This window comes from Pygoscelis adeliae, unplaced genomic scaffold (assembly GCF_000699105.1).
Source record: "Pygoscelis adeliae isolate BGI_AS28 unplaced genomic scaffold, ASM69910v1 Scaffold227, whole genome shotgun sequence".
NCBI classification, from domain to species: Eukaryota; Metazoa; Chordata; class Aves; order Sphenisciformes; family Spheniscidae; genus Pygoscelis; species Pygoscelis adeliae.
Window position 1 is genome coordinate 2,935,504 of NW_008825100.1, and position 12,902 is coordinate 2,948,405.

A 12,902-nucleotide genomic window follows, 5' to 3' on the forward strand; every position below is an offset into this window, starting at 1 on the left:
GTATTGTCATCCAACAGTTGAACCAAAATTCTAGAGTTTAAAACAACTGATGCTTTCTTTTAAAATTATTCAGTTGTCTGAACACTTTCTGAAATCCAAAATTAACTATTACGTCTACTTTTTTCAGTAATCTCATGGAAGCAGCAATTGTCTTGAAAAGTTTAATCTCTCAAGTAATAAACAGCCAAGTTGTAGCTATCCCTACTGTCCAAATTTTCAGGGTCTCCAGAGTTTGTCTCTTTTAAGCAAGGATGTAATATGTGCCACCCCTCTGCCTTCTGAGTCAGTACAGGTAAATCTCACAGTCCTCACTGAGCAAGTCTCCAGTGCGGTCCTTGCTACAGAAGATTAAAGGGTTTGATCTTGTGCAATGAACTCCTGTCTTTCCGCAGAACATATTCCATGTGGCAACCTGCCTGTCTTTTTAGCTAAAGAATATATTCAAAATAAGAAACTAATCAGCCTGTTGTTCAGCCTAGTTACATGCTGCACTTCTGTGCTTTTGTAACTGGCATTGTGCTTGAATGAAACCTTTCCGACAGATCCTGTGCAAACTTTGCAGTAAGCTCCAATTACAACCAAGATTCAAAACCAGCTCTAATAACAAAACCAAAGACTTTGTCCAAACTTCAGGAAAGTTAGTGTCAATGATAAATTTGCAGCTAGCATTAGGGTAGAGGAGACCGTTTGTCACACTCTGCAATACCATTACCTTTAACAGATACATAGTTAAGTTGTTTGCAAGATTTACATGCTTTCCTCAGCATGTCTGCGAAGATGCTCTTGCAAGTGTGGAAAATTATTTGCTTGTACCTACAGAGAAAGGTGTCCTTTATTCCCATAGCTTCAAGGAGCTTCAAGGCTCCTGTTCTTCAACCAGATGGCTCTGTGTGTCGTTTCTCTTGCAGATGCACCAGTCTTTTTTTTCTTTTGAGGACCCTCTATGTAGTATCTCAGCTTGGAACTGTAATTTCCTACCTGAAATTATTCAGTTTGATTCAGTTTACTAAAAAAGAAAATAGTTGTCTCCGTTTTGGATTGCTCCCTGTGTTTACACAGGTTATGGTGGTTATTCAAAACAAGCAAAGGAGTAAAATGGTGGGCACCACTTAGGGGCAAGTGTTCTAAAAAATGAGAAGAAAAAGAAATGGTGGACTGGGCCTGCTCCTGATCAGCGGCCACTTCATAAAGCTCGAGGTGCAAAGCCAGCTTCTGGAGTGAGAGGTCAGAAGTGAGAGATGCTTAGAGAATGACTGCCATGTAAACGTTTCAAAATTTATTCTGCATTTCTCTCTCGTTTGTATTTCAGAAAGATGAGAAAGCCACAATAGCCAAGATGAACCGTCAGCGCGCTAATTCCATCAGCCATAATCCGCCACACTGGGGTGTTGACCGACCCTTTTACAACCACCTTGGAGCTCACCAGGTCTCCAAGGAGATGAAGAGAATGGTAATGCCTTGCTTTATGGACATTAATTTCTTTTCTTCTTAATACAGCATTATACATTCCTTCCTGCTTTGTCTGAAGGTTTTTGCAGCCCTGAGGGCATTTTCCAAATGGGGGTGGTAAATTCTACTTTGACTCCAGAAATAATAATAATTGGTACATCTGGAGGTGAGTGATTGTGCGATGAGGTGCAAGGTTTTTTGAGAGGGGAAGGGAGGCTGAATGGCACATAGAAGGCTCTTTTGTCTGACTTGTCCCACGTTCTGAAAAACTCATCCAGGCTGTGTGAGAAGACGTGATTATCTACAAAAATTGCTTAGTAACTCAAGCATTCAAACAGCAGCTGACATACATTTCTACTAGATCATTACAGACTTCAGCACTTGCAAAGGTTTCTTGCTTGCATTATAACAGCCAGATGCTGTTCACCTTCGATAAGCTACATGCCCATGTATACGCATGGGTCCCCATGAATCACGCCGCTGTGTTTAATTCTCGAGAATACGTTCTCGAGTACATGGATTAATTGGCCTAAAGTAGCAGGCATCTTCATTTCTTGCTTATACCTTTCAGTCCTTCTAAATTAAAAGGAACAAGACCTAGTTAACCAATGCAATTGGACTGAGAGCACTTTTATGGCTTATTTTACATAAAGTTGTAGATTATATCTTTGTTTCCTGCAATAAAGATGAAGAAAAGAAAGTTTCTATTATAATGGCTATTTTAATAATAATAAAAATATTTAGCACCTCTGTAATTGCATGCATAATCAGATTGCTCTATGACCTTATTAATGCTGTTTTGACCCTTCATGCACAGTCAAAAGTGTGTATTTGTTGCCTGCTTTGTTGCCCATAGTCAAAGTTCTGCTCCAGGTCACCAAAGCCTTAAAGTATTCAAAGAACTTTTTAACATGAGATTCACTCCCACAGCTTAAAACTTTTGGCATAGCTATAAGCAACCGCATATGGTGTCTTCTAATGGGAAATGCTGGCACATTTATTAATAGTTGGTGCTAATATTATTCAATCATAATATTATTTTACAGTGCTAAACCAAATTTCTTAATCTCCATAGTAATATTTCTTTCATTTCTGAGATCTCCAAATGAGGGCTTCTGACATAAGTGTACAGATCAGTGGAACTGTGCATTTTTTATGTGGGCTTTTCAATAGGGTGTGCTCAGTAGGCATGACATTATTAGAAGAGCCTAATCACGCTAGCACATAATTATAATTATAAGTTTCTTTGAATAGCTTTTAAGGGGTTCTTGCATCCTCCTGTTCAGAAACAAGGTATAAGCATGCCAAATGGTATTATTCTTCTTGGTGTTAATTACAGTTTGCAGTGTCTAGCTGGTTGTTCAGTTGGAAAAACATAATTATTTATTGAAATACCAAGCTGAGTCCTAAAAACTTCACTGCCCCTCACTTGTAGGAGAAAAAGCTTCTCTTTTTTTTTTTTTTTTCCTCTCCTTATCTTGAACCTTTCCCTGTAATGGTATTTACCTTTTTATAAATTCAGCGGCTCAGAAAATCTTTTCCACTCAATCTGCTTCTGTACTGCCTCTTATATTAAGCTCTTTTTTGAGAGGCTGATGTTGCATGCATCAGGCTATGTCTTGAAAACCAATTTAAACCTGATTCAGATGTATTATTTTCAGCTAGACTTTTTGTTGTTCTTGGGGACTGTTTTTTAAAATCTGTTATTTACAATATTTCCCACTGCTTTACGTTTGAGATGCATTAGACAAAACGAAAACATGCTGCTCTCCGTGGCCTAAAGACTATTTTAATATCTGCTAGATGGACATTTTATTATTAGATTATAGGAACAATCTCTCCATCTCCTGTCTCAACTGTTTCTCTCTGTGTTAACTTCTAATTTAAATATGCATTTCTTTGTACCACCCAGCTTTGCACAGTACTTTGTCTGTAATCTCTAACATTGTGTTACATGGATGCTGTGTGTGCTTAAATGCATGCACAATGCACGCTGGCTGCAAACAGCCTGCTTAGAAATACAAAATACAGACAGACAGAAGGGGAGCAGAACTACAAAGGCTTTTTTCAGTGCTCCTCTGGGATGACATGTCATTGATCTTGGTAAGCCGCACCAGCTTTCAAAGATCCTGAAAATGTGCTCTTTGTTGCACACCACCCACCTTTCCCCCAGACCTCTTGCATGTAATTACATGTAGCCTTTTTTCTTGGAAACTATGAACATGTAAGGCTGCATTAGTCAAAGTAGTATGCTGAAGGCAGGCAGTGCAACATTGCCTTTCTCTTTAAAACCTGGAGCTCCTTAGCCCTGTAATTTCAAGACAGGTGTTTATAAGGGTAATTGTGAGATAGTCCTCAGGCAGGAGCTAGGTAATGTTGCAGTGATGTGCAGTTACGTTATATTGATATGTAGATATGAATACATTTGTGTGTAAGGAGTAATATGGATGGTTATAAAGGAGACAGTTTTTTGTCACAAAGTTAGAACATTTTGCATTATGAAGACAACCATATTTCCAGAAAAAAGAGAGACAGTTTTTTTGTGGCACTACTTACAATTCCCTGAAAGATAATATTAAAGTTCCCTGAATTGCATTTTTGGGAGGGAACTGTTACATTTAATGGAAAACAGAATTATTTTGGCCATTTTTCTTTCCTTTGAACTTTGGCTCTGGTAGCTGTCTCTATTCTTAGGATATATTAGCAGTAGTCCTGGATGAGTCGGATTAGTATCAAAAGTAGCCACGTACTCCTTTCACCCCTCCGCCTCCTCTTTTGTCGTGGCATTTCAACACGCTGCCATGTTTGGGCACATCGGCAGTGCATCCGGCGGGGTTTGTGTGGGAGGGCAGCCTGGCCGGCGGCATGGGGAGGTCTTTGGTCCCTGCTTCTGTCCGCGTTATGGCTTGGAGCTTAACCTCTGCTTGGTCCAGCTGACTTTCCACAATGCTCCTAAGGGTATGTTGTTCCCCTGGGCACACAGGAGTTTTTTCAGGTACTTGCACACATATATAAATAAGACAAAATATCCTACATGTGTCCATGCAGCAGTAATCTAAAATGTCCTGGAAAACTGGAGTTATTTTCCTAGTCCTACCCTAGCTAACTGGGGCCCGAGTCAGCTGGGATTGCAACTGTACCGGCTCATCCCATCCTGCCCAAGAGCTCCTCCATCTCCCTCATGCACTGGTCTGCTTTCCAGACCATCCCTAACCCTTCTTTTTCCCCTCCCATTGCTTAGTGGTGGCCTTTCTTGCCGTGCAGAGCCTCCAGGGAGGCAGCAAGCAGGAAACACCGACGTTGCCCATTGCTGACCCTGACCCCCATAAGCTGGTGGAGCCACTCCCCGGAGAAAGCTGGTCCTGGGGACTGTGCTGAGTTGCGCTGCCGGGTCAGTGGCTGCCCCTAAAAAACTGGTAAATTTGCAGCAGAGGAAAATCAGATACAAATGTCATGGCAGGGCAAAGAGTCTTGCTCTGAGCTGGCTGTTGTTGGACAGGGTGGTGCTGCTGGCATGGGGTGGGTAGAGAGCTGCCTCGCTCGCCCTGGGCAGGCAGTGAAGCCTGGACAGGATCAGCTTTGTGGCTTTATACAGAGTATGAAAAGAGCCAGAGCACGGCAGAAGAGCAGCACAGCTGCTTTCTATTTTTATTGCTTTTTATGGCATGTTTTCTTGTTTCCTAAACAAAAGCGGTCAGTCCAGCACCGGTGACTGTATGTCTCTGGAAAGGCAGATTTTTGTACTGCTCGTGATGTATGCAAAGGAGCAGTGTTCCCCCAAGTCTCCGTGCAGCAGTCTTGTCTTCCCCACTGTCTCTCTGGTCCAGTTTTTAATTGCAAAAGGGTAAAAAATAAACGGACTTGAAAGCATTTGAGAGTACAAGTATATTTATAGCTATAACAATATTTATACACCACCGAGAAATACTTTGCTTTTCCCAGTATAGATTTCAGAGTGCTTTTATAAATATCGATGGATTTTTGACTTCTGGAAATAATACTTATTTCTCAGTTTTCATCAGCAAAACAAAACTACTATTAGAAAAAAAACAATTTGAAAGAGCTTTGTTGTAAACAGCAATAAAAAGGCAAATGTTGATACCTTCCAAAATTACAGGGCTGTTCCAGATGACAAATGATTCTCTTGCATCTTTTACCCTGTTCAGCATTATTAAGGTTGTAGCTGGAAAACCACATCCAGTTTGGGATTACAATCCTTTAGGAAAATGTGGATGAATTGGAGATAGTCCAGTGGAGAAAATTACAAATTAGGAGAGTTTCAACAGTGTGACCTGTGCAGAAGTGTTGAAGTATTGGGTTTGTTTAGTCTAGAAGGGAGAAGACTGATTAGAAATGAAAGTCTTCAAATACACGAAGGTTTGTAAGGATAGAAAATAATGATAAATGATTCTCCACGACTGCAAAGGGCAGGATTAAAAATAATAATCTTAATTTGCTGCAAGGAAGATCTAAGTTAAGAAAACTTAGATGCAAGGAATAGGCTGTATAAGGAGCTTGTGGAATTTCTGATTTTCCTGAAAACATTTTCTTTTATTCAGGGCTTTTCAGTCTGGAGGGGCATCATAAAATCCTTTGCAAAAATAGAAACAATAATGTAAAAAAGTCTGAATTAGGAGAATTTATAGGGAATAAAGAATATAAGAATAATATGAGATAGATGTAAAGATTTTATGAAGTTTCCAATCTAGGCTGCACAGAACTTCAAGGCATCAATTTCCCCCCTTGTACAAGAGCCAGCTATACCCGCAATGTTTCTGACAGATATTTGTCTAGCCCTTGTTTAAAAACCTCAAAGGATGGAAGTCCCACAGTCTTGCTGGGCATCCTTTTCAACAGTTTGATTATTTTGCTTGAAGTTTCACTTCACATTCCCTCACTTCAGTTTGAAAACACAGGCTTCGTGAGCTATTCACAGTAGATAGAGGACAGTTTAATTTTCTCTCCTTTACAGTTATCTTCTCTGTATGTGAGGACTATTACCACGTCCCTGCACAGCTCTTATTCCCTCATCAAGTTTGTACCCCAGTTGGTGCTTTCCAGCCCGGTGTTGTTCTTGTTCCCCTCTAAGCACTTGCTGTTTCATCGATAAGAGGCAGCGCCCGCACTGAACCCAGCACACCTACTGAGATTTTATTAGTGCTGCCCAGAAGACGTTGGTCATTTTTGAGGTCTTACAACCAGACTTGACACAGCCTAATGCTGTCTGGCTTCCAAAAAAATTAAGCGTTAGTTGTGTCATAAGATCTATTCAGCTGTGGAAAGTCCTGCTGTTGGATCTTAAGGCTGCCATACAGCTATTATATTTATTTTACTCTGGCTAGTATGACTGAGCATCTGAGCTTGTTCCACTGATACATGCTTTGGGGAAGGTTTACTTCAGAAACAGGTACCTCTGAGTCCTTATAATCAAATGTGAGCAGAGTGGCTAATGTGATTACTGAGCCTGGTTGTAGATGCCTGGCAGATTTCCTTTTATTTTTTCAGCTGCTGGAAAGATTTAACATTAGGAAGTTTAGGAACAGAAAGAGGAAACCCTGAAGATCTGCAATACTGATTTTAGTCTGACCATGCTTCTGTCATGAGTCTGAGTACTAATGAAGCATTTAATTTGCAATGAAATTGTGTGTGACATCGATGTTAGTTACAAAGTAAAATCAAATAGGGATTATACACATGTAGGAAATATGACTGCATGCAAATGTTAAAAATGTGAGACAAGGTTATAGAAACGCATCCTGGATATGGCCGGTGCAATAAAGAACAAGCTCTTCTTTCAGGTAGGCACTGCCTGATTCCTTGCGGTGCTGCTCAGAGCTCTGCACAGTCTTCTACATGATATTTGATTCCTTGGTGTTTACTTTCTAATGAAACAACACTCACCTACAAGCCTGGTCACTCAACCATAAAATATAATTCTTCGTCCTATTCACCCTGTCCTAAATCAAACAATTCTCTGCATGTTGCATCGCAAATACAGCTCACTTCCTCCCTTTATGTCTCCAAGTTGCCATTACAATAGATTTTCTTGTTACTCGGTAATCAAAATTGGGGAACAGGTGCATCAGAGGAACAGACACTATAGCTGGTTCTGTGCCAACTCTACCACCTGAACATCAGAAATGATTAAAATAAAATTCAGTAGGGTAAGTTTTCCTCAGTCAATAGCGCAACCCCATCAGAGAGAAGTGGATCTGAGTCCGTGAATGAGGCACAGAGGGTTCACCCTCCTTCTAAAGGTTTCATTTAACTGAAGGTCACCATTATCCTCTTTTCCAGCAATCATCTGCTAAATCTGGTAATAGCAACATTGACGTCAGTGGAGCTGGACAGGAGCACCCAATGGAGAAGAATTTGACCCACTATTTCTTGCTGCTATTGTAGTATGCAGAATCCCCTGAACTCGTAATCAAGCAGGGAGAAACCGTCGAGCAAGCCTTTCTGCTGTAATCTCCATGTATTGCTATAGACCTGGGAGGAAATTGTTAGTCTAGTCTGGATTTTATATAGCCAATTTGGTTTAGATAGCTCACAAATAGCAAGGGGAGGAATCCTATCCTGCACTTACTCTATACAATTGCTTTGGTGCTTCTGAAAAAGGAGTTGCCTGATTCACATGTTCCGTGTCATCTGATATAAATGAGTGGGAGCCATATAAAACATTGTACATTTCTCAAACTGTCAGAGGCTTCATACAGTTTTGTATCCTCATCTGCAAACCCAACTTTTATTCTAGTTGATCAGGGCTTGCAATCATCCTTGATTAAATTCTTTAAAAGAGGAATAAGAGTCAGAGAGATGCAACAGCTGATCTGCAGCTGCTTTTGTGAAACTTAGGTAGAGTTTAGTATTTGCTTGGAAGTCTTGCACTGATAATTTTTCCACCATTCAATACCCTTTTCTAGAGTAAATCGTAGTCATATGGGAAAAAGTGGCTTGGATTGAGACACTACTAAAAAGTGTCAGATAGTTTCTGAGTGGGACTAAATTAAGCCTACAGAAATAAAATACCAATTCCCCTTTATTCACAGAAACATTTCCTCTGATGTTCGTCGCAGCGTTGCCCAGGTGGACATCAGAGGTGGAGTTGTGGCACTTACCAGAATGATTTCCAAAGCTTCCTAAAGCGGCAGTAAGCTTTAATGACAAAAGGATTCAGGTCAGCAGGTTTGAGTCTGGTTTTCAGAGGGGGTGAGCAGCTCCAGCCAGCACCAGTGGGCAATTTCAATTAAGGCTGGTTAGGCTTGGATTCAGTCTGTCTGCATCTGATTAGAAGGCTATTTGACAGTAGTTTCTGTAGAAGTTTGTTGTGTTTATCATCATTTGGAGTGTAGAGATGAAAGGACAGAGATTAGGGAGCCAGGAACTGATTCAGAGCATTTCTAGGACTACCTTTTTTTATGTCTTTTTCTGTTTTGCAAGTTCTGGTAACTGTTCACAAGTGAGGCGTAGAACCGCATACCATTTCACTTGAAAACGTGACCTTTGAACTGAAGAAATTTGGATTCAGAGTTCACAGAAAACTGGGAAGTGTGAGCAACCTGCACTTCTCAGAGGTGTGAGTTCAGAGCCAGAAGTTAATTAAAAGTAAGGGGGGGAAACCTATTTCAAAAGCAACCGCTTATGTTCTATAGATATAAATCTGATGGGCCAAATAAATTAATGGGTTTGGCCAGGTCCGGTCTACCAGCTGGGGGCTGCGTACGAAACCATTTTGAGTAGAACAAAGTAGAGGGTTTCACCATCTGGGAGCAGTGCAGAGGAATGAAAGTCTATTTATCAAGTGGGGTGGGCTGCAGAAAGGGAGCATTTCAGCTTTCCTTTTTGGAGCTCATTAGTCTGTGTTCCAGCTATAGCAGACACACTCGTCATATAATCTGTTTCATAAACTGGTTTTCTGCCAGTTTGTTGTTATGCACTTAGATGCTTGTTAAATATCCTTCCTATCAGGCCTAGTATTTTCTGTGCCAGTTCTTTCTGGACTCTGGTATAGAAATTGCATTATTTCTGGCTTGAGTGCTTTGAAGTCCTTCAGTTTTGTTTCTGCTTTTACACCTGACGGCATCTATCTTCGTAGCCTTGTCTTCTTGACCACAGGGACAAAGGCAGAATGTATAACACTGCTGAAAACAGATGTGACTAATTAGTTTTACGGTGGGGCCAAACCAGGTTTGTTTTTAACTACATCCACTCTCAGCCTGTCACTCTCCTTTTCTGTTTTCCATGGTCACTGTCTCTGTGAAGCACCTTTGCTTTGCAAGTTGGCCTGACCTCTTATAAAGCTCATTTTGTCCCCAAGTCTGAAGTTCTTCCGATTTCTGCTTTAACAGCATGCAAGCCCCGTTTCAGCTTTGTTCTGGAGGTGAAAAAAGGGCAAGAAAAATTAGTTTCTCTGTCATTTTTGCTCTTACGATCTTTGCTGGAGTTGCCAGTGAAGTTTTTAAGGTGGAATCCATGCTTCCCAGCCATGTTGCCATTAAGAAGGTCATAGAGCTCATCAGCCCCTCTACTGTCTTATTTTTGGAGCTAAATGAAAAGTTAAAAGGATGTAAAGTCTATTCCACTTTTCTTTGCATATTTACAATATGTTAATAATTGCAGCTAATGTTCTCAAAGTTAGAATTATTATTTCTAATGGTTCTTGATTTGAAGCATTACGGTATAGCAGTCAGCTTGTCATGGCTTTGACAAACACTTTATCATTCTATTTAAGGAATCAGTTTTAATCTTCAAAGAAAAGGGCTTAGTTAATTTAGAAGTCAAGCAGAGAGATGGCAGTCATATGAGCTTTTAGCACAATAGATATTCATAAAATATCCCCCATAAAATAGTAAACCTTAGGGACAGATGCAGTAATAAAACATTCCTTCTTTTTTTCCTCCTGCACATGTCTACTCCCACTGTAGAAGGGTTATTAAAAGTAAGTGCTTGTAAATTCAGAGCCACCTGACCTGCCATAAAAAATATGTTTTTTTAAGAATCTCATGTAGAAAAGAAGAAAGAGCAGGACTGTTCTTTGGTAGGTACTAGTGCCTTTAAGGGAGGTGATTCAGCTGAGTTTGGGTTAATATTCCTGAAGTCAGAGAGAGAACTGTCTTAGTCTCAAAGCAATTATTAAATGCTATTACCTTTACATTTGCAATCTGATGGCAGAATAATGCAGCCTCTTGGGGGAAGGGGAAAAACTCCAGTATCAGGGATATTTAAAATGAGACTGAATAAAAATTGCATGAGGTCCTATATGCAGCAGTCCATTAGTACTGCACTGCGATAAGACCTATCTCATGCCTTATGTTCCCTTCTAGAGAAAAGGAATTTTGGCCTTAACAAGGGCTACTTCATCATCATGATTATGGAGCTATTCTTGAACTCCTGTGAACTCCTATCTGCCTGATTCTTGTAGCCATCACCACTTTTGACATTTTCATCTCTGCTGACAATTCCCAGCCTTTTCTTCATAGTACCCTAGAAAGCCATCGGCACCGCTTCAGTCTGCTGGGCACAAATCCATAAGCAGTCAAGAGGGGATTCATATACTTAACTTCAGGAACTGGCTGTTTCTCTTCCTACCCCCTTTACTCCCCCTCTCCTAAATGATAGGCGCCTCATTTTTATCAGCTATTTTTTCTGGGCATTCAGATTTCTGTATATGTGTGTGCAGAAATGCCAATCTTGACATATCTTTGTGCAGCTCAAAACCTGCTCTATACCCGAGCAGGCTGGGTACAGCCCCAGCCCAGCTACCCAGCCTCCAGCGGCGAGCACAGACAGGTGAGATCAGGGATGCTGGAGAGTGGCTTTACAGACGTGCTCGCAGCAGCAGCCCCCATTATTTCCCTTTCCTGCTTGAGCTTGGAAATTTGTCTACTAGATCCTGAGTGTGTTAGTCCTTTAGGAATGAAAGCAAATCCATGTAGACCATATTTCTGCAGGATTGATTGTGCTTAGCGCTTATCCTGTGTGTAACACAGACCATTGCAATCCATGTGAGCAACCTTATGCTGAGCCAAAGGGCTTTAATTGGAGCAAAGCACCTGAGTCCTAAAGAAACTAAATTATTTGCCAGCTGTGGAGAAGAAAAAAGACCAATGCATCATTAGTGCCCAAGCCTCGTGCAAGGGGAAGGAAATAATTTAAGTGCAGATTTTTCAACGGACTGAGCATGCCCACAAAGTAGGAGGAGGTGAAAACACATTTACCAAAACCCAGGGGGAAATTTCCCTCCCAACCCAAAATAGGGTGAGCAGCGTGACCCTGTGCGTGCGACCATCTTCTCCCCCTAAAAGGCTTCTTGGTATGTGATTGAGACACGGATGCTTTAGTGGATAAGGAAGAAAATCTCTGGTCACAGCCAGATCCTAGAGGTATATTTGCTCTGTATCCTGGCAAAGTCTTTCACTGCAAATAAGAAAGATCTCCTATAATAAATGACCAGTTTTTAAGAAGCTGTGTTCAAGGTTTTTTTCCCTAAAATAATCCTGCAGACCTTTCACCATAACAATTCCATTTTTGGCAATTATGCTTGAAGAATCTTTCGTATGAAATGGGAATGTTTGAAGTGAATCATTTAATTTGCTTAACTTAAAGAGGTTCCTACTACATTTAATTTTAAGCTGATTCTCTCTAATTAAAGTTCAAGTCACTCTTAAATATTTAGCCTTGTTAAATGAAGATCCAGGAAAGAAAATGTAATGATCTTTTCCTTTTTTTGCTTTACCTGAAATATGCCTTTTTTGAGTTTTTAATTTTGAAACACCGATTTAATTTGAGCTACCAGCATGAATAATTTCCAGGGTTTCAAGCACAATTTAGTATTTTAAATTGAAAAGCTAGATCAATTAATTCTGTATTATTTTAGAGACTTTCCTTGTAACAGTTTTGCTGGGGGAGAGAAGCAGGGGAGAATCAAATTCCATGTTGATCAAGTGATCACCCATAGAAATGATTAGTTAAATATGCAGCCTACATATTTTTCCACGCTTGAAATATTAGGGAATTTTTTGAGGATATGCTGGCTGAGGTGTTTTGGTAACTTGAGCTGGGTGGCCTGTATCCTCAAACCTGTGCACCTAGAAGGCAGGAGTATGAGATCTGTGTTAATTTTCAGTATTTCAGTGGGATGAATGGTTATGCAGCTGTCTGTGAAAATCAGACCATTTTAGGGGACTCTCCTACTGCAGTCAGTCATCCAGTTCCCATGTGGCTAAGCTTGAAAATGTGAACTTGATGTCTATCTAATAAGCAAGTACTGGCTGTTTTCTCATCGGTTCCCTCCCCTTATTTCTTGGCTGGTAGCTATTCATGTTCAGCTGATTTTCTTTTTTTTTTCAGCCTAACTGACTATGACAACAGACAAATTAGTGAGCATTTTGTCTTCATGATTAATCAGTGAGCTTTCAGTTTTGGCACTGTGTTGTAGCATTGCTTAGAGGATA

The 12,902-nt window shown here is 40.4% G+C and overlaps 1 protein-coding gene across 1 annotated transcript in view; it reads left to right on the forward strand.

Moving 5' to 3' along the window:
- ADCY5 (adenylate cyclase 5) overlaps positions 1–12,902 on the forward strand; it is a 230,146-nt gene that overhangs the window by 184,965 nt on the left and 32,279 nt on the right. Inside the window, 1 exon segment of the mRNA XM_009327174.1 lies at positions 1,310–1,450. Within this exon segment, the coding sequence (XP_009325449.1) occupies positions 1,310–1,450 (141 nt within the window).